The 22,694-nt window shown below is 46.2% G+C and overlaps 1 protein-coding gene across 5 annotated transcripts in view; it reads right to left on the bottom strand.

The window, feature by feature from the left end:
• The window catches only part of Wdr48 (WD repeat domain 48), a 41,473-nt gene extending 34,028 nt beyond the window's left edge, over positions 1-7,445 (bottom strand). For 2 of the 5 annotated variants that reach the window (XM_028854734.2, XM_028854735.2), the window contains exon 1: positions 7,366-7,445. In XM_028854734.2, coding sequence (XP_028710567.1) covers positions 7,366-7,413 — 48 coding nt within the window. In that variant the 5' untranslated portion in view covers positions 7,414-7,445. Of the gene's footprint in view, positions 1-5,627; positions 5,694-7,006; positions 7,115-7,365 lie in introns of those variants that run through there. The other 3 variants (XM_028854732.2, XM_028854733.2, XM_037208036.1) reach the window with 3 other exon arrangements.
• Between the last annotated feature and the right edge of the window lie 15,249 nt (positions 7,446-22,694).

Genomic DNA, 22,694 nt, shown 5'->3' with positions numbered 1-22,694 from the left:
GGCTGACTCAAAGCCCAGACAGTGGGACACCAATGAGGATGAGGGGCTGTGTGTGCGCGCGCGTGCGCGTGCGTCGTGCTGTTCCTGTGTTCAGAGCCCACCACTTTCTGCCCCTCACCTCACTCACGGTTACTAAAGGGCCTCTCCATCCGGATGGCCTGCAGCCACTTCTCTGGCTCCGGCTTCTACTCCTCTGTCCCTAACCCAGGCCTCTTCACTGATCCACCAACAGGCCTTCATCCTCCCTCATGACACTTCCACCGGATATTCTCCTTGGAATGTCCTTGGTCCAGACAGCTCAGTGACTGTGTCACTTCCTTTCCTGCAAAGCCTTTCAAGTCACCTTCTCAAACAGAGCTTCTCTGACCAGCACAAAAATTCCACTTCTGCTTAGCATGGCGGCACAGGCCTTAATCCCAGCACATGGAGGCTGAGGCAGGCAGGTCTCTGCAAGTCAGGCCAGCCAGGCTTACATAGGGAGATTTAAAAACGATAAGTGGTGCTGGTTACCGTGCGGAAAGGTCATGAGGCACGACACGACAAAACCCAGTATCAGAGCTTTATTGGGGTGGGGCGACAAAAGAACCAGGCCTGGGGAAAAGCACAAGCAGAGAGAGAGGGAAAGAGAGAGTGTGGGGGAAGAGACAACAGAGAAGGGACGGGGAGGAGTCTGTGTTCAGCTTTTTAAGAACTCCTGTGAACATGCATAGGCGGGCTTACAGAGCTGCACCACGCATGCGCTGACTGACCACGCTGAGCAGCTGAGCACACGTAATCACTAGCGTGCACTGATGATGTAAGACGCAAGACCCTTTGCTTAACTCCTGAACTGCGCATGTACGGTCATGCAGCTGGCGTGGGGGCAGAATCCTAACAGAGACCCCAATTCAAACCACCATCACAACTTCTGCTTCTTCTCTTGATTACCATGATCAGTTTTTTGTTTTTGTTTTTTTTTTTTTTTTTGAGTTAGGGTTTCTCCATGTAGTTTTGGTACCTGTCCTGGAACTCACAGAGATCTGCCTGCCTCTGCTCCCCCCTCCCCCCTGTTTAAAGGCGTGTACCACCACCGCCCGGCTATTCCATGATCAGTTTTTAATCTTTAGAGCCTATTTACCATTTGAAAGAACTCTACAATTAAACAGTACATACTCACTATACATACACCTCAGTTAACACTGTTTGCTTACTGAGTCCATCCATCTCTCTGATTCATCTTATCCTCTCACATCTTTCAAAACTGGCAGCACACCAACGATACTTTTCTTGAAATATTTAGGCCTGTGTGCCACTGTTTAGTTGTTTATATTTTTACTATTTATGTATAATTTATTAAGATAAAATTTACATGCCGGGCGGTGGTGGCACACGCCTTTAATCCCAGCACTCGGGAGGCAGAGCCAGGTGGATCTCTGTGAGTTTGAGGCCAGCCTGGGCTACCAAGTGAGCTCCAGGAAAGGCGCAAAGCTACACAGAGAAACCCTGTCTCGAAAAACCAAAAAAAAAAAAAAAAAAAAAAAAAAATTACAGTGAACCATGCCATAGATATTTGACAAATCAATACACCTGTGCAATACAAACCCTTACAAAGACAGAGAACATTATCACACCCTACAAAGTTCCTAATTTACATACTCCATCCTTAGACAATCCAACTCTTATTTTATCATCACAATAACCTGTTAATAGGAGCACACAGATCCTGAGTAAGGCTATTTTCAGAAAGCAGGTTACTTTAGTTCAGTCCAGGAAAAACTGGCCAAGTACAACCCAACCACTATTCCACAATTGTTCCTCTCTAGTCCCATAAATTATGACTTTCTGTTTGTAACTCTAATTCAACTGACTTTTTTTTTTTTTTTTTTTTGGTTTTCCGAGACAGAGTTTCTCTGTGTAGCTTTGCGCCTTTCCTGAACTCACTCTGTAGCCCAGGCTGGCCTGGAACTCACAGAGATCCACCTGCCTCTGCCTGCCATGCGTCACCACTGCCCGGCTTTGGATGACTTTTAAAAAGTATTTTAGGGTTGGAAAAATGGCTCAGTGAGTAAGTGGCTTTGCTTGCCATGCAAGCCTAAGAATGAGGTGGAATACCCAGAAACCATGCAACATCAGGCTGAGTAGCACACATCTAGAATTCCAGTGCTTATATAGTACCATGGAAGGTGGAGACAGGAGAGGACCAGGACGCTCATGGGCAGCTAGACAGCACATACATTGGTGAACAACTGTCTCAAACAAGGTGGAAAGTGAGTAAGGATACCAGAGGTCATTCTGATCTTACACACGTGCTATGGCACACCTGTGTCTACATTCACATACACGGAGACATTTTTATTCTCCCCTCCCACCTCAGGACACATTCTAGTCTGCCTTCTTTTATATTTTTGGTTGTGAGCCTAGCCTTTAATGGCTGAGCCATCTCTCCAGCCCTCTGCCTTCTTTTAAACCAAGGACAAATCCAGCCTAAACCTAGTTTCTGTGAACTAGGCTGGTTGGAGTACAGTCATCCCTGTTCATATACAGACTCTCCATGGCTGGCTTTGAGATGTAAGGGCAGAGCCAATGCTTATGGAGCAGAGCTAAATGGTTACAACACAGCAAAGCCCAAGATCCAAGAACATTTCCCATTTGTACTGACATGACATCTGGACTTGTTGAACACTGTATGTGGGCCCTTCTCCACTGGCTATTTAACAACATTATAATCCCAATGCCTGTCTGTAATTTGACTTTGGAATTCTAGGTTACTGTCTTCTCATCCAAGACACAGTCAAAAAGCAAAATATATTCATTTCCCCCAAAATGGAAGATTTTATTTTTTATAATTTATAAGCGTAAACATAAAAATGCATGTAAAGTGATTGAAAATAGTCAAGTGGTGATGCCTGTAATCTTAGCACTCAGGAGGCCGAGACAGGAAGATCACCAGCTGGAGGCTAGTCAGAACTACACGGTTGGGACCTTGCCTCAAAAAAAAAAAAAAACACACACACACAACTGACCAACCAAAAAAACCCCTGAAAACACAGTAGCAACAACAAAAATACCGAAGCATATAAAGGGCATATTAAAAAGAAAAAGATTTATATTACTTTATGTGTATGTGCCCGAGTGTACATAAGTGCACCATGTGTGCTGAAGAGGCCAGAACAGGGGATCAGATCCCTGGAGCTGGAGCTACAGATGGTTGTGAGCCACCATGTGGATGCTGGGAATTAAATCCAGGTCCTCTACAAGAATGCCAGTGCTCTTAACTGGGGAGCCATCTGTCCAGCCCCAGAGGTGCCTATCTTTACAGTAAATGTACCCCATGTCCTATTTTATCCAGACCACATAATACCACCCCAGGGAGCAGCATCCATACCTTCCAGGTTGTTTGTTTAAGACAGGGATTCTCTGTGTAGCCCTGGTTGTCCTGGAACTCACTCTGTAGACCAGGCTGGAGATCTGCCTGCTTCTGTCTTCTGCATGGTGGGATTCAAGGCGTGCGCCACCATGTACACACACCTTCCAGAAAAGCCACTATCTTTCTTTATGGAAACGGGAATATATTGTACTGACCTGCTGCTCTTATTTCTGGATACCTTGTTTCGATTATATGGACCTAGCATATCAAGTGTGAGTGTGCGTGTGAGTGTGTGTGTGAATGTGCATGGAGGACCGAGAGAGGTCAAGTGTTAGTGCTTTCTGTTTTGTTAACTCTCCACTTTATTTTTATCTGAGGCATGCTGTGGGATGTCTTTCCGTATGCTGTGAATATGTACAGCTCCCATTGGATAATAAATAAAGCTGTTTTGGCCTATGGCAAGAAAGCTTACAGCCAGACGGGAAATCCAAGCAGAGATACAGAGAAGGGTGGAGTCGGGAGAGATGCCAGCCTCGGCTAAAGGAATAACAAGATACCAGCAGACAAGTAATGCCACGACTACATGGCAACACACAGATGAATAGGAATAGGTTAATTTAAGATGAAAGAGCTAGCTAGCCAGAAGCTGAAGCCATATGCCATACAGTTTGAAATTAATATAAACCTCTGAGTGATTATTTTAAAAATGGCTGTGGGACCTTGGGGCCAGGCGGGACCAAGAAACATCCAGCTACAGAGGCATGGTCTCTCACAGATTCTGGAGTTTATCAATTCCTCAAGACTAGATGGCCAGCAAGCTCCAGTGTTCTTCCTGTTCCTGCCTTCTCCATACTAAGATTTTGGCACATGCCACCACACCTGGCTTTTTATGTGGGTGGGTACTGATGATCTGCACATAGATCCTCATGCGGCATGCATTTTACCAACTACACAATCTTCTCAGCCTCTGCTTTTTGATAATTGCAAAGTAACCCACTACATGAAATATATCATATTTTGTTTCACAACTACACACATTGAGATTTCCAGAGATGGATATTGTTTCCCACAATAACAATATTCCTAAAACAAATACTCAGATAAGTAGAGACAGATTACAGACATATATGTCTCACAACGTAGCCCTAGGTGACCTAGAATGAGATATGTAGATCAGGGATGCCTCTGCTTCCTTGGGGATTAAGGAAGTGTGCCACCACCAGGAAAGGGGAGAACACATTTTTTAAAGCAAGGCACTGTGGACTAAAGGAGCTGCTTTTAGGTTCTGGCAAAGCCAGACACAAAGCTGTAAATGCCATGGTGTCACATATGTCAGGCAGCAAACCGGGAAAGCACAGGCATGGCTCTCAATCAGTGTCAGTTATGCCCTTAAAGGAAACTGAAGAGTCTCCAGTTGTCATAACTGGAGATGTACAATGATATCTAGTGGGTGGAAGTCAGGGGAGCCTGAACAACTAAAGAATAGGATCCTTAACTCCTTCAGGGAAGACTGAAGAGTGAGCAGGCTGAGAAGTCCTAGTACAGGGTGACACAGGACAATTCATACAGTTGCTGTCTTGAGATAATAGAAAACCAGAAAAAAAAAATTATAGCTTTGTACTATTTGTGGGTTCTTCTTGCAACGAGCATGCATGCACCCACTTCTCGACACAATGAGGTGAAATCAGTCTGCCGCTTCTAGCACTGCTTCTGTACCTACCGGACAACACTAACTTCCTCTAGTGACGCAGGCTAGCGTCACTCTTGATAGGAAACAGTGTCTAGGTACAGTGCTTGTTGCTGAATACCAACTCTAGCTTTACTCTCTGACCTGTTAAGAGTGGAATTACCTCCTCCCTCTGTGCACCGGCCTCCATCCAGCCCATTTAAACTGTTTTTGCGCCTGCCGGGGTTCCTTCTCACACTCACTCCCCTCCATCACTATCACCTTATATCGTCTTAACTTTTTTGTTTTTTTAAGATGCTAGGGACTGAACTCAAGGGCCTTGTGCGAGGTAGGTGAGTGCTCTACACTGAGGAATATTCCCAACTTTGTCTTGTAAATGTTTTACAGCATGTATATAAGTAGGATGGTGGTGCCACAAAGCACCTTTGGAGGTCAGAGGATAATATAGAGTTAGTTCTCACAAGCTACCATGGGTCCCAGGAATCAAATTCAAGTCTTCAGGCTTGGCGCAAGCATCTTTACCCTCCAAGCCATCTCGACAGCCCTTGTCTTTTAAACCTTTGTCCCCAAACTGAAAGAACTGCTAATCCTTACTCTATTAAGAACCACCATCCTAGTGTGTAGAACATGACTAAGTTACAACTTCGTTGGAAACGGCATTCTCACCACCTGGCCTGGAAGCTGGGGTTACTTCGATCCCATCACGAATACCCTTTAAAAGAAAAACAACACCTATTCAGGGAAAGCTAAGGAACTTTAGATTCTTGTAATCTCACTTATTCTTTAAATTTTTTATTGTGTCTGTGCACCTGTGTGTTGGGTGTGTACAACACATGCAGACACATGTATGTATATGAGTGTGGAGGTTGGAGCTTGACTTGGATGCCTTCCTTGATTGCTCACTCTCCACCTCTCTCTTCACTGGACCTGGAGCTTCCTGATCAGGAAGAGTAGCTAGCCATCAAGCTTCAGGGATCCACCAGTTTCTGCTTACCTAGACTTGAGATTACAAGTGCCAACCAACACGCCAGGCTTCTTTTTAATTGAAGGAATAGAGATTTTTAAATGGGGACAGAATTTAGATCATGTTTGTGCTCCAGGCCCTTTACCAGACTGAGCCATCTCCCCAGTACAATTTTAATCATTTTAACAACTATCTAGAGAGTACACAGGAACACTGATCAGTGAGATCAGTAAATATAAAGAGGACACTTATTCAGATAATTTCACAGCTTTGTAACCTTATGCTGGGGTTACTGTCCTCTGGTCATCACTTCTGAACACAAAGGTCAATCTGTGGAGTGTTAGTGACTGCTAAACCCCTTCAATGTCTTCCCCTCTTTGGGGCCAATCTATGCACTCAGTACATGTCTAATGATTCAATGCACCTTTCCAAGCTGAATACAATATACCTGCAGGCAAACACCTGTAACAGGGTGTTAAAAGAAATCCTCCCATCCTCTAAGATAAAAAGTAGCAGATAACATTTTTTTGAGCCAGGGTCTCCTGCAGCTCAGACTGACCTTAAACTTGTTAGGTACTGGAGAATGACCTTGCATTTTAGATCCTCTTGCCTTCAACCTCCCCCGCCCTCGCCCATCCCCGTGCTAGGTACTAGGAGTACAGGCAGGTACCACCAGGCTTGGTTCTATGAGGTGCAGGGGGCGCTGACCTTGCTCAGGACAGGAAGCACTGCCAAATGAGCTCCATCCCCAACCCAAGAGGCAGCAAGCAGAACTCAAACGGACACCAAACCAAAGTGATTTGGGGCAACCCAAAGGACCCACGGTGTGGGTTAACTAACTCATCGCCCACTATTCCGACGCTACGGAGACAAGGACTAAGGAGTAAGACTGGAAGACGCACAGTGAGGATGGTGGAGGGGAAACTCATTTCCTCCAGCGCAGGGTTCCCACGTGCGGCCCGGCCCCACCACGCCCCCGCAAGGCCCCACGCTCCCAGGGCTCACCCACCCGCGGGCGCCGCGTGGCCTCCGCCGCCGGGTGGCGGCCGCTCCGGAGGAAGGCGGCCGAGAGCAGAGGCAGGTGAGCCGGCAGTAGGCCCATGGCGCCGCCGCAGGCCCGGTGCCCCGGGACGGCGGTTCCCCCGGACGGCGGTTCCCCGCGACCGCTCGAGAGGCCCGCGCGCCCCGTCCGCCTGCCGCCGCCTCAGGCCGTTGGCGCCGCGGCCCCACCCCTCGCGCCGCTGCGCCCCGCCCCGCCATCCTCCGGCCGTCGAACCCCGCCGGTCAAGGCCCGAGGCATCCGCCCGCCCGCGGGGGAACCAGACCCGACGGCAGCGCCGCCAGGGCGGCAGAGCCGGGCCGCCATACCTGCACTTTCCTCCGCCCGGCTGTGTTCTGCCGGTGATGGGCCGCCATCTTGCATGTTGACACTCCGACGTCACTTCCGGGAGAGGCTCGGCGCCGGCGGATGTCCCGCCCTGTTGCCTTGGTTGGGCAGAAGGCAGGTAGGGCGTGGGCTTTGCCTGCCGCTTGCGAGGGAAAGCGCCGAAGGAGAAAAAGCCAAGTGCGGAAGGTAACGCTGATGGAGGCGGAGCCGCCCCAGACGCCAGCATGCAGAAGAGAGGCCCACCCCAGCTTTATTATGTATAGATTTTTAAATTTGATTGTGCATCTGTGTTTGGCCTGAATGTATGTACACTATGTGTGTGCAGTACCCACGGAGGTCAGAAGAGGGCGTCGGATCCCGGGGACCCGGAGTTTCAGTGTTTGTAAGCCATCTTGTGGGGTCTGGGAGTTGAACTCAAGTCCTCTTCAAGAGCAGCCAGTGCTCCTAACCTTTGAGACATGTCTCCAACTCCATATTTGTAGCTTAAAAAAAAAATACCTCAACAACTGTTCTGTTGTTGTTGCTGTTGTTTATTTTTTGAGGCATGGTCTTGCTGTGTAATCCTGGCTGGCCTAGAATGTGCTATGTGACCAGGCTGACCTCAAACTCATTCGGAGGTCAGAAGACAATTTGGGGGAGTCAGTTCTCTCCTTACACTATGTGGATCTTGCGGGTCTAACTCAGGCTTGGTAGCAGGCACCTTTACCCAGTGAGCTATATGGTACCAGCCCCCTCAGGATTTTGCCCCAGACTCTCAAGTGCTAGAATTACAGGCTTGGGCCACTGTGGCTGGTAGGATGGATCTTAGGAAGTTAAGCAACAAAATGTTAGCATTGACCCTGGTATATTGATTGAAGACAATCATTTTAAATGATCACCTTGGCCAGAAAACATGACCAAAAATATTATAACCGTATGGAAACCCACTACCTTTGTAAGCTAATTTAAAAAATACAAAGAGTCTGGAGAGATGGCTGAGAAATTAAGAGCACCTGCTGTTCTTGCAGAAGACCTGGGTTTGATTCAAAGCATCCACATAGGAGCTCATGAATGGCTGTAACTCCAATTCCAAAGGCCCTCTTCTGGCCTTCACAGGTACTGCATCCAAATAGCATACCCACACATGCAGGCAAAAAACACTCATACACATAAAATAGAAGAAGAAATCTTAAAAAGAAAATACATATATAAAAAGAGAATTTTGAATATACATACCCTGCATGGATGGACAATTATTCTCCCAGAAGACATGGGTTATTAAATGCAAATCTCAATGCCAGGCATGGGATAGCTTCCTATGACTTATTGTTGCGGAAGCCCTAGAGACCCCCAAAACAATACAGGCTATTGCTGTTTGTGGATTCTTTTACACTGTGCGAATATATGTCGCTGTGATTGGTTTAATAAAGAAACTGTCTGGCCAATAGATGGATAGGCTAAGGTTAGGGGAGAGCTAAACAGAGAATGCTGGGAAGAAGAAGGGTGGAGTCAGGGAGATGTCAGCAGATACAGAGGAAGCAGGATGTGTAGAAAATGAGGTAACAAGCTGTGAGCTATGTGGCAAAGCATAGATAAGAAATATGGGCTAACTGGTCTATACATTGACTCCCAGACAAGCCAGGGACACCCTATCTCAAAAAGCAGAAAATCAACAACAAATATTTTACTGTTTAAAATAACCTTGGACTTTTAAATTATAACCTGTTTTTAATGTTCAGGCTATCTGTGTATTATTTCTCCTGCAGTTGTACATAAAATGTTTTTACATTAAAAAAAGGACAAATACCATAGAATTGTATTACATGAAATATATAGAATATACAAATTCATAGAGATAGAAAGATTAGATGTTATTTCAAGATAGAGAAGAAAGGAATATAGAGCAATGATTTCCTAAGTACAGAATCTCTGTTTTGTGTGATGGAAAACCCCCACAAATGGACAGTAGTATCAGGACATAATATCATGAATGTAATAAATCAATACAATTAATGTAATTAACGAATATCATAAATATAATTATTGAATGAATACTGCAAATGTAATCAATGAATACCACAAACATAATTAAAATTATGAGTATAATTAATGAATATCATGGTGTAATTAAAAAATAAATTTTTTAAAAAAGCAAAAAAAGAAATATGGGTTAATTTAAATGTAAGAGTTAGATAGTAACAAGCCTGAGCTATTGGCTGAACATTTGTAATTAGTATTAAACCTCTGTGTGGTTACTTGGGAGCGGCTTGCAGGGCAGAAACTTCTCCCTACAGCTGTTGTTCTTGGTTGCCCACCAAAAGTAAGCAGTAAGACACTATTGCTGAAGACGCTGTACACTTTGGTAGCTGGACATAGAGACATAGGGGGAACTGACCTGAAAACCTCCTCCCGATGACTACCGTTCATAGTGGCGGAAGGTGCTATGCAGACTGGTAGGGAAGAAAAAGCATCCATGATACAGATCCCTGCAGACAACCCTACCAGGCAAGATGTGTCTACTGGTGTAGTCGGGGCATGACAGGTATGAGGGCAACCAACTACTTTGGGATTCAGGCCGGGTCCTGTAAATCCCACGACTCAGGAGGTCATGGCCCTAGAGAGGAACCTGCTATTGTTGTTTTGCTAAACTACAGGTCAGACTTCTTTCTAGATGTTTATGTTTATGGCCATAAATTAGTACTGTCCTCAGCCATGGCCAGAGGCGCCTCTTTTTGTAGTGAACAAAGTGCTGAACATAAGTGATTGTTAAGTGCTCAGCCCTAAAGAGACATCTACATCACCCCTACCACCCCCACCCCACCCCCACCCTGAGGCTCAGGGAACAGCTCTGAAAAAGGGTGGAAAGAATGGAAGAGTTGGAGAACAGTGTGGAGACTTTGAAATGCTGTCTTTTGGATATGACATGGCCACTGCACCATGAACTCACTGTAGCTACAGTTATCTGCACAAGATCCATCAACATCCCAACAGGCAGCACTAAATGAACTTGGCTGGCTACTAACACACAAAAGGAGAGGACATGGAGGTGAGAAGAGGTACTAAGGGTACTTAGAGGAATTGGGGAAGGACATTGGGGACTGGGGGGAGTGGGAGGGAGGAGATGGGTTTCCTTGGGGGAATGGAAGAAGTGAGTTGGTGGTGCATATGATCAAGGTATATTGTTTACACATATGAAATTGTCTAAGGGTAAATAAAAGATACTATTAAAATGGTCATATAGTCTTTAGCATAAGCTTGACATGTAGTAAGTGTGCAATAAAAATTACCACCTTTCAAAATGAAATTGGGTTGGTGATGTAGCTCAGTGGGAAAATGGTTGAGTATGCCTGAGGCCTGGGTTCCAACCCTAGTATCATAATAAATAAACACAGAACAAGATAAAAACAAAACCATGCAGAACCTTGGTTTACAGCAACCACTTTCTATTAGTGGTTTATATATTATTTGGGTATTTAAAAATGGTGTGGTGTGGAGCTGGAGAGATGGCTCAGAGGTTAAGAGCACTGGCTGCTCTTCCAGAGGACCTGGGTTCAGTTCCTAGCACCCACATGGCAACTCACAACTGTCTATAACTTCAGTCATAGGGGATCCAACACCCTCTTCTGGTCTTCTCAGCCACAGCACATATGTGGTTCACAGACAAAGCATACAGGCAGGCAAAATACCTATACACATAAAAAAGGAAAAACAAATTAAAAAATGCTGTGGTGTTTGAATGAGAAATGTCCCCCATAGCCTCGGGTATTTGAGTTGGTAGTACTATTAGGGAGGTGATGTGGCCTTGCCGAAGGCTGTACATCCCCGGGGGTGGGCTTTCACAGTTTATAGTCTCACCCCATTTCTAGTCGCTCTCTGCTCCCTGATGTGATTGCTCTTTCCTCCAGGCCTGTCACTTGTTACCACGCCTTCCCTGCCATGATGCCATCTTATTCCTCTGGAACCACAAACCAAAGTCAATTCTTCCCTAGGTTGCTTTTGGTCATATTGTTTCATTGCAACAGAAAGTGAATAATACTGATGGATTTTTAAAAAAGAAGGACTCATTTAGTCAAATTGTTTACTAGAGGCCCAGCCTGGCTATCAGATTCATAGAGAAACCAAAAAACTGTATGAGGTTCCTTATGACATGGTCTTCCAGTAAGAAGTAAGGTACAATGATGTATGACAGGCTGTAAGATTCCCACTAAAGAGCAACATACAGGCCAAGCAAGACGGTAAAAGCAATTTCAGTAGTGTAGTATCAACCCAAACTTGAGACGTCAGAGTTTGTGAAATAAAATTCACACCCACTACAATTTTTTTTTAACTTGCATTTTTGGAAGCTTCAGCAGTTCAACTTCTGTTCAAAAACTTACACAACATAAAAGACACATTTGTGATACTGTCTTAATTTAACTTACTTAGTGAATGCACATGTGTATATGGGTGTCCAAGAATGCCAGTAGAAGACACCTGTCTTACTCATGTGTTTTATCATTGTGAAGAGACACCATGACCAAGGCAATTCTTATAAGAGGAAGTATTTTATTGGGGCTTGCTTAAAGTTTCAGAGGTTTAGTCCATGGCGGGGAACATGGAGGCACACAGGCAGACATGATGCTGGAGAAGGAGCTGAGAGTTCTATATCCAGATCTGCAGGCAGCAGGAAGAGAGAGCCACTGGACCTGGCTTGAGCATTTGAAACTCCAAAGCCCACCCTCAGTGATACACTTCCTCTGACAAGGTCACACCACTAATTCTTCCCAAATAGTGTCATTCATAACTAACTAAGTATTCAAATATATGAGTCTGTGGGGGCCATTCTTATTTAAACCACCACAGCGCCGGGTCCCCTGGAGCTGGAGTTACAGGCAGTTAGTTGTGAGCTGCCTGGCATGGGTGCTGGGAACTGAACTCGGGTTCTCTGCAAGAACAGCAAAAGCTATTAATCCCTGACCCATCTCTCCGTCCTTATGATACATCTTTTAGATTGTTTTTATTTTGCACACTTGGTAAATATAGTGCCCCATCCCCTGCAATCTCTGTGTTCTCTCACAGAAAGTCTAAGGAGATTCTGGAGATGTTTACGGTAAAAATAGTTTGATAGTTTCATCTTGTCAGAGAGACCTGCTTTAAATGCTGTCTTGAAATTTCCCTTCCAAGTGAAAAGAAGCCACAGTGCTCAGTAGCTAGCTTATTTCTGAACACACTGAGAAGAATGCAGCCTCCTCTACCTTGGGGTTGGTGTCGCTCTTTATGTGGTAGTATTAATAGAACAAACCATTTCCCAGTCTAGAACTGCTCAGTCCAGCTCTCCCACTGGAGGGCAGTAGAGAGCCGTCCATGCTGCCCCTGATTTGGAAGTCACTGGCTATGACAGACTTTGGAATGACTGATATTTATTCCCCCTAGATGAAAAGTCACAATCAAAGTACTTCTGCAAGAAATGGATTTTCTTCCATAAAAATGCCATAATTTATTATGAAGACAAGCTAAATAAAAATAAAGCACAATTTGGGTGTTTGTGAGGTCAGTGGGTCCCATATCTATGGATTTAATCCCCTCAGAGGAACAGTGTTTGAAAAAGATGACACCTTGGCCAAACTCGTGCAGCTTCCTTCCTACCGTTATTCTTTCAACCAGACAGTTGTACATAGCAGTTACATTGGACTCCTAGAGATGGTTTAGAGTGTACGGGAGCTTGTGCAGGTATTCCATGGAGATTCCACAATGAAAATTTTATATAAGAGCCTTGAGCATCCCAGAATTTTGGTACATAAGGGAGCCTTGAAACTAGTCACCATGCCTACAAGGGGTGACTTGATAATTTACCAACTGGACAAAATAAAACAATGTAATAACCGTGCCATGAACGTCTTTTTGGCATGAAGGACTTGAATGGGCTGAGGCTCTCGAGCATGTAGTGGGTGCAAATTCTACCCACAGACTAGAATGTGTCCAAGTAGATGCCATATCAGGTTAATTCTGGACGGTCAAGATGGCTTAGCAGGTAAAGGTGCTTGTCAAGGCTGATGGCCTGAGCTCAGTCTCTGGAACCCACATAATGAAGGAGAGAAGTAATTCCTACAGGTTGTCCTCTGACCTCCACACGTGTGCTGTGTCTACCCAAACATCCAGATACATTTACAAAATCAAACTAAGTATACCTTTGGGCTCCCACCTGATCAAAACGACGGGGAATTCCCCTCAGTCAATACACCTGTAGCTACGGCAATTATCATAAGGCCACATGCCAATCTCAGGATCGTACTGGGGAGGGGACACCAAAAATCCTGAAATCACAGTGTTTAGAACCCAGTGTCTCAGAAATACGGTCCCTTGGAAGTGACAGACCAGTGGCTTTTTCTTGCATCTGGAGCGGGCCATTATCGGCACTGGGAGTCTAGAGCCCCTGAGCTAGCCCTAAGAGCATCATCATCAGCCTGGATGCTTTCTGTGATGCTCATGGTTTTCATTTCCTGCAGAACCTCTCTGAGCTCACTAACTCCTCCCCTGGCCACTAAAGGGAGTTGAGCTGTTTTCTGATTCCCCACCCCAGCTAACATCCTAATGTAATGTCTTCAGTGGTCTTGGCTTTCATTAAAGTCCAGATGAGAACTGATCCTTGGGAGATCCAGCGTAAACTGTCCCTGAGACCAGCAAGCTCTGTGGATTGACAACCATCAGTGGAAGCTGAGGAAGGAAGGAAAATTACAAGCAGAGCTGAGACATTCTAATTTCTCAATAAATCATCCTTCCACTGAAGCCGGAGTCGAACACTGTTCTGTTCCCTGTAATCTCCCAGCACAAGCCACAGGCATTCTTTATGCCTCTAAGCACTTTCAAACTGCATTCAAAATCAGGCCCACAAGTCTGGAAATCTCTCTCCACTAATTTGTTGTACATGAATGCCTGGAGAAGCCTTTGAATGGTAAATGCAGTGGGAGGGGCAGTTTCCATGGCAACAGTCCAATGCATCCTTTTTTCTCCTGCTAGCCAATTAGGTCTTCATTGCTAAACTGCTGTGAATGAGAAGGTGAGGTCTGGGTCCTTGTGCAAGGAGGAGGGGTTGTAAGAGGTCAAGTTCTAAGGCCCTGGAGCTACATCCTGAACCCACTGAGCCATGCTTTGGCCTCCTCTGGTTGCCCTGGACCACTCGGGTAAAATATATTTGCAACACCCACAACAAAGAAACAGTTTTTTAATAATACAAAGAATGATTATGAACTAACACAGGATATACCAAAACACAATAGGGGAAAAAATGAGCAAAGGGCACGAATAAGAACCTTACAGGAAAAGAAAAGAAATGGTTGAATTGTATGGCAATGTCCTTAATCTCATTCATAATGAAGAAAATATGTGTTTAAGGGAACACCACTTTCCTCCTACAGCTCAGAAGAGATCTGAAAGTTTAATGAGATGCTGTGTTCAGGTGATGTGGGAAAGTCATCGTTTATACACTCAGAGTGTGAGGGTAAATCAATATAATCACCCAGGAAAGTGACTTAGCATTTTTTCTAGCAATTCATCCACCTGCTGTATGTACAGTTAATACAGGGAAAGCATTGTTGGAGAAAATGATGGGGACAGAATAAAGGGATGATTGATAGGACCATAAAGATGCAGATAGCCAGTGCTCCTGTCACACAGATCGTTAGTGCAGCTGAGGGGTGGGATGGGATGGACTGTCTTCTATCCCACTTTCACCTGAGGCAGAAGTAGGATTAGCTGCTTTTCTCTTAGTTAAATACCTGACTGGACCTGGGGGTGGTGGTATATGCCTTTAATCTCAGAGTTGGGAGGAAGCAGGCTGAGGTCTGTGAGTTTGAGGCCGGCATTGTCCACATACAGAGCTCTGGGACAGCCAGGGCTACTCAGAGAGACCCTGTCTCAAAACCAAAGCCCCCAAATTTGAGAAAAGCAACCGGAGGATGGAAGGGTTTGTTTGGGCTCTCGGTCTGAGGGAGACAGTCCATCCTGGCATACGTTGGTGCAGAACCTGAGGGTACAGGCCATCACACTGGTTCTACAGTCAGGCTACACCTGGCTTTCTCCTCTCTGTTGTTCAGGACCCGAGCCCACATTTGGGGGGGTCTTTCCCCCCAAGTTAACCAAGGTGGACCGTCCCTCACAGACATGTCTAGCCATCCATCTTTTAATGATTCTAGACCCTGTCAGATTGACAGTGTCACACTCAGATTGAGATGCAATCTCCAGTCAGTATAAAACAGATCCCATGTGCAGATTAAGGAAGAAAAGTCTCCTGAGAACTGATTCTAGATCATTCAGTAGGCTCAACGGTGTCAGGGTATGGGGAGACAGATGAAGGATTTCTTAAAAAACAATCTGTGCTCTTCTCCTATCTCTTCTCCCCCAGGAATCCATGACCTCTGACTCCAAACATAACAAGGTAGGTCTTTGGCAAGACCATTTTGAGCTTGGTAAGTGAACAGTTGCGTGGATTTCAATTCCAGAGGGTGAGAGGTGAGCGAGTCAACACAGCGACCGCTTTGGTGAAATGATGAGAGATGCTGGGAACAGACCGCGTGCCACAGTTTTGGAGTAAGGGTCTGGTGCACTGTCTGGTTTTCTGTCAACTTGACGCAAGCTAGAGTCACCTGAGAGGAGGGAGCCTCCGTTGAGAAAATGTCTCCGTAAGATCTGGCTGGAGGGCATTTTCTTAATTAGTGATGAACAGGGAAGGGCCAGCCCATTGTGGGTGTGGCCATCCTGAACTTGTGGTCCTGAGTTCTCTAAGGAAGCAGGCTGAGCAAGCCATGGGGAACAAACCAGTAAGCAGAACCCTTCCACGGCCTCTGCATCAGCTCCTGCCTCCAGGTTCCAGCTCTGTTTGAGTTCCTGTCCTGATTCCCTTCAGTGATGGATTACGATGTGGAAATGTAAGCCCAATAAACCCTTTACTCCCTAACTTGCCTACAATTTTAACACTTGGCAGGTAGAGGCAGGGGGATCAGGAGTTTAAGGTCATCCTTGACTACAGTGTGAATTCAAGGGCAGCCTGGTGTGGCAGGGTCCTGTGCTGTTGTTCCCTTTGGGGGAGGGGGCCAAGTAGGCTCAGAGTCAAACCATACAGACTCTGGAAGAATGTCGAAACCACAAGCTCAGTTTATTCAGGAAGAGGCAAGCCTTATATACCCTCCACCCCACCCTGGGGGGGAGGTCTGATGAATATACATCTGCTGGTGTGACATGGCTGCCTCTCATTGGTTCAGGTCATCTCCAGATCATGTTGCTAAGCCCATTAGACAGACCCAGGTTGGCTTTCAGAAAGTATCTTTTTTACTTGCTTGAGCTGGCTGGCCCTCAAGCCTGTTAGGGATGAGTCATCCCACAGCCTGGGACCCAGTGACCCTTTTTCAAAAGAAAGGCAAGTGAACACACTGAAAAGCCAGACCCAAAAGGAGTGAATGCTTTCCAAGTAACTTATTGGTATTCCAGAGCAAAGCCCAGGAATTTGGGAACACAGAAATATCCACTAATGTGCACCAAAGTAAATTCCACAGTTTCTGCCTACTTGTACGAAGTTGCCAGGCAAATAAGAGGCAAGAAAATATGACCCATATTTTCAATGGTATAAATTATTCAGTTGAAACCACCCAGACTGGACACAAATATTATAATTAAACAGAGATGCTAAAATAGTTATTAAAACTGAACACATATGTTGGGAAAACTAAGTACAGATGAAGAATATGCAAAAAGGATCAAAGAGAACTACAGTGTGAACAAACTGGAAGAAGGGAAACCTCGGACAATAGACCAGGCTTTCCTTTTGGGCACTAACCAGCCCCCAAATCAGGACACGGAGTCTTATTATTAGTCATAACCACTCAGCCTGGCTTAGGCTCATTTCTGGCTAGCTCTTTTAATTGAAATTAACCTTTTTCTCTGCCGTTTGCCTCAGGGCTTTTTACCTTTCTTCTGTCTGTCTTACTGTCACCACCTCTCTATGTCTGATTGGCTGGCAGCTGCCTGGCTTCTTGCCCCGGGCATGTCCCTCTCTTTCTCCCTCGCTCTCTCCTCCTCCCGAGCCTAAATTTCTCCTCCTATTTATTCTCTCTGCCCACCAGCTTCACTTATCCCTCTCCTGCCTAGCCATTGGCTGTTCAGCTCTTTATTAGACCAATCAGGTGCCTTAGGCAGGCAAGGTGAAACAGATGCAACACATCTTTACATAATTAAACATTCATTCTTACATCGTTAAACAAGTGCAGCACAAACAAATGTAACACATCTTTGCCTGGCTAAACAAATATTCCACAACAGCACAGCAGGAGCTCCCAAGGGAAGGGAAGAGTGGAAGAGATGTAAGAAAACATTTGAAGGGCCTGGAGAGATGGCCCAGCAGCTAGAATGCTTGGCTGCTCTTGCAGAGGACCCCAATTCAGTTCCCAGTACCCACTTAGGGTGGGTCACAACCACCTGTAACTCCAGAGGATCCAAGACCCTGTTCCAGCCTCCACAGACACTACACTCACAGGGACATACCCACACCTCCCCTGAACATATACATGATTAAAAATACATAAATCTTTTTAAAAAGTTGAAGATGTGATGCTGAGGCAGGAGGATGGCAAGTTCCAGGCCAACCTGGGGTATGTAGTAAGACCCTATGTGAAAAAGCTAAAGAAATAATGAGTGAACATTTCACAAATTTGGCACAAATTTGGTGGAAACTAGTACTTTGCTCATTCAAGATCCTCCAGAAATAGCTGTGTGCACATGTACACACACACACACACACACACACACACACACACACACACACACAAAACACAACCATATGGAGACATACCATAATTTCTTAAAAGGAGTGATAAAGCCGGGCAGTGGTGGCACACACCTTTGATCCCAACACACGGGAGGCACAGGCAGGAGGATCTCTGTGAGTTCGAGGCCAGCCTGGTCTACAAACTGAGTTCCAGAATAGCCAGGGCTACACAGAGAAATTTTGTCTCAAAAACCAAAAAAAAACAAAACTTAAAAAAAAAAACAGTGATAAAGAGAAAAACCTTAAAAGCAGCTTTAAATTTCAGGTATTTTGTTTTTAAAAATGATTTTCTGTGCATGGGTAGTGTGTGTGTGTGTGTGTGTGTGTGTGTGTGTGTGTGTGTGTGTGTAGGTGTACACTTGCCATCGCATGGATGTGGAGGTCGGAGAACACCCTTGGATGTTGTTCCTCCCCTTCCCCTGTTCACTGCTGCCTACCCTGCACTATGCTGGCTTCCAGGAGTTCTACCTCGGTCCCCCACCTTAATGTAGGAGTACAGGTGCCTGCTGCGGCCCCCAGCTTTCAAATACCTTGTTTGAAATAATTCAGATGACAAGATTGTTGTCTTGGGGTGGCATAAAAGTATTGTACATGGGGTGACTCAGCATTTATTAGAGTTCTGGAGGCTGCCAAGATCAAAATCAAGGCTGGCCTCCTGACCAGAGGGGCAAGGCTAAACTTGGGAATGACCAGCTGCCTTTGTTTCTGCTCCCTGTGTGATCTGCTGCCTGGAGATGAGACAGATGGCGGACTTCTAGGATGGTAATCTGTGCTGTGATCGTTAGTACTGAGTGTTCCTGTGATGGGATCTGGACTCACCCAGGGGACACATCTTGGTGTATGTCTTCAAGGAAGTTTCTAGACTGGCTTTACTGAGGTAGAAAGAGCCACCCTAAATGTGTGCAGAATGAACAAAAACAAGAGGCTGAGCAAGCACCAGTGTTCACCTCTCCACTTCTTGACAATTTTGCGTGGTGACCAGCCACCTACTGTGCCTTCCCAGCCTCAGTGACTGTACCCCCAAACCGTGAGCCCAAATAAATGACTTTTCTGTACCCCCAAACCATGAGCCCAAATAAACCCCTTTTCTTAGGTTGCTTTGGCCAGGCGTTTCCTCCCAGCGAGGAGAAAAGCAGCTGGCACAGCTCCTCAGATGGCGGCCTTCTGAATAAAGCAAGACTCAAACAGAGAATTCCTCCTCAGATCTGGAGTCTGAGGAGCACCTGTTTCCAAGTCTACAGATCTCACTGTGTCATCACTCAAGGAGGATGGCAGGGAGAGAACAACAAGCTCTCCTGTGCTTCTATTTAATTAATTTAACACATGCAGAGGTTGTAGTTGTCTTCCAAAGATCCCCTTGAGCTGGAGTTACAGGTGGTTGTGATCCATTGATGTGGGTTCTGGGACCTGAACTCAGGTTCCCTAAGAGAACAGTACCCATTCTTAACAGCTGAATCCTCTCTCCAGCCCCTCCAATTCCATTCATAATGACTTCTCCCTAATTTCCTAATTGCTCCTCCAAAGCCCTCATATTGATGTATGAATGCAATATTTAAATGGGGGGAGACAAAAACTTCAGCCCAGTGGATGTGGCTCAGGGGTAGAGCTCTTGCTTTGCATTCAGAAACATATTTCAGACATAACAAAGGCTGGAATGAGTTAGCTCCATTACCTGACACAGTGGGCAGAATATGGATGGATCCTGCAGCAGAAGGCAGATCTGGATTTGGATTTACACAAGGAGCAAAGAGCACAGGGGCCAGGTACTTTCTAATGCTTCTGTGTCCAGACCCTGAGCTAAGGCAGGTGCTCCAGGCCACACCGCATACTTCATCTTGCTCTGTGGATGGCCCTTGAACAGGTGAAGATGCCCTGGCCACTAAGACCTGCAAAGTATTCTGTTTGCCTTCCTGACCTTGGCAGCCCATGACCAATGACTGGCTGAAATGGAGGAAAAGCCTTTTCCTTGTCTCAAGGTATATGCTACAAGCTACCTATTGGAGTTGCTGTGAGATCAAATGAAGATTTACTTCATCCAAATCATAGTGTGTGTGTGTGTGTGTGTGTGTGTGTGTGTGTGTGTGTGTGTGTGTGTGTAAGACTGAAGAATGAAGGAAGAACACAGGGCTTTTCTTCCTCTTCTTTGTCCTGGTGTTATCTCCAGCACAGGCTGAGTTCCTCCACAGCTGTAGTGTTGAAACACAAATTCTATACACTGGAAGCTTTGTGTGCCCTGCACCTTTGAAATGCTTTCTGGGACACTTCAGTTGATCTGTCTGCCAAGGCAGAGGGCCAGTAGCCTCTGTTAATGATGTCATCTATTAAAGGCAGTTATCTCTAAATGGCGGTATTGCTGATGAATTTCCTTCATTTTGGTCCTTTGTTAAAAAAGAAGGAGAGTGCCCCTCACCTCTTCTCGCGCTCTTTGATGTGCAGTGCCAACCTTCACCTGGTATTTATTTTCGGGAACCCCTAATTGCAGCTCATCAAGCATTTATCTTGCATTTACAAGTTCTCGCTGCAGGTACATTTTTAGCCATCCTCCGTAAAGCAACATAATTGCAGGAGGAACTATAGAAATGAGCCAAAGAGAAAGTAAGTGATGAGCGCCGTAGCTCATTACTTAAGCACAGTGACCTGCACAGAGATGGGCAAGGAACCCAGCATCTAGTGGGATGCAGAAGGCAGGGAAGGAGCTCGGATGAGAGTCGGCAAAGTGTGCAGAAGCCCACCTAGCACTGATTTTATTCAGCAATGGGATGCTGCTTTATTTAATTCCTATGTCTCAAAGCCCCAATTAGGCACGTTTTCTTTTCCCCAAATGCGCTTATTTATATTTTGAAGGTGAAAATGTTTCTCTGTGTGGATCGGCTTAACCTGCCGTTGCTGTCTAGAATATGATTGGTTGAATTTGAAGTAAGTTTTGGACATAGTGATAATCTTAGTGCTCGCGAGTGCGTTTCTCCTGTTCCACAGGGAGCTGAGACCAAGGGCCATGCTGAGTCAGGGGACAAGTGGCAGAGCTGCGAGAGCTTGTCCCCTGCCAGCTCTGCTGTCCCTGCCTCCTGTGGGGTGAGAGTTCTCACATGAGCAGCAGGGCTTTTCTTTCTTCACTCTGAACCACACCCCCCGCCTAAGCATCCCACTTCTGTTCTCTAGCACTCACACGCTCTCTCACCAGATGAAAGACATGCATTATCACCTCCCATCTGTCAAACAAAATCGGAAATCTCAGCCTCCCTGTGATGGAGTCTGCATGAAAAATTAAGGTGCTGTGGCTCTCCTGAAAAATGTTGTCTCAACCCTCCCAAAGTTTTAATTATATATGTACATATGGGAAGGGATATGTGCTGATGTGAGTGTTCTCAGAGGCCCAGAACAGTGCATGGAATCCCCTGGAGCTGGGGCTAAGGTGGTCATGAACCATCTGAAATGGGTGCTGGGAACCGAACTTGGGTCTTCTGCAAAAGTAGCAAGTGGTCTTAACTACTGAGCCACCTCCCCAGCCCCGTGTAACGACTGAGCAACCTGGAACCCCATGTGACCACTGAGCCACCCACCCCCAGGCCCATGTGTCCACTGAGCCACCCCCTTCCCAGCCCTTTGTGTCCACTGAGCCATCTCCCCAGCCCCATGTAACCATTGAGCCGTCCTCCAGCACCATGTGTCCCCCAAACCACACCCCCAACCCCTTGTGTCCACCGAGCCACGTCCCTCGGCCCCTTGTGTCCACCGAGCCACGTCCCTCAGCCCCTTGTGTCCACCGAGCCATGCCCCTCAGCCCCTTGTGTCCGCCGAGCTACACCCCCAGCCCCTTGTGTCCACCGAGCCACGCCCCTCGGCCCCTTGTGTCCAGCGAGCCACGCCCCCCAGCCCTGTGTGTCCGCTGAGCCACACCCCCCAGCCCCTTGTGTCCACCGAGCCACGCCCCTCAGCCCCTTGTGTCTAACGAGCCACGCCTCCCAGCCCTTTGTGTCCACCGAGCCACACCCCTAGCCCTGTGTGTCTGCTGAGCCACCCCCAAGCCGCCCATAGTGGGATCTCTTACCATCACTTTTTTTGTGTAGTGTTGGGGTTAGAAACCAGGACTTTGTGCAAGTTGAGACCGGTGTTCTGTCACTAGGCTACATTCCCAGCCTACTTTATTCTAACCCATTCTCCAGATTCTGTTCTTTCTACAGGAAAAATAATAGATGTGCTAAAAAATAGCTTGTTTTTGACAATCCTAAACAAATTACAAGGTATCTACAAGACAGGGAGTTAAAAATAACTTGAAAGGACTGTGTTTGTGCAAGGTGCGAGTGGTGCATGCCGTGATCTCAGCTTTTGGGAGGCTAAGACAGAACGTCTCGAGTCCAGGTCAGCCTGGGCTGCACAGCGAGATCCTGTCTCAAAAGCAAAAGCATATGCTGTGGGATGGTAGTATGTCAAATTGCTCTGATTGGTCAATAAATAAAACACTGATTGGCCAGTGGCCAGGCAGGAAGTAGGTGGGACAGGGAGAGAGGAGAATTCTGGGAAGCAGAAGGCTGAGGC

Source organism: Peromyscus leucopus, chromosome 7, assembly GCF_004664715.2.
Source record: "Peromyscus leucopus breed LL Stock chromosome 7, UCI_PerLeu_2.1, whole genome shotgun sequence".
Lineage (NCBI taxonomy): Eukaryota > Metazoa > Chordata > Mammalia > Rodentia > Cricetidae > Peromyscus > Peromyscus leucopus.
This window is presented reverse-complemented; position numbering and strand designations above follow the sequence as displayed.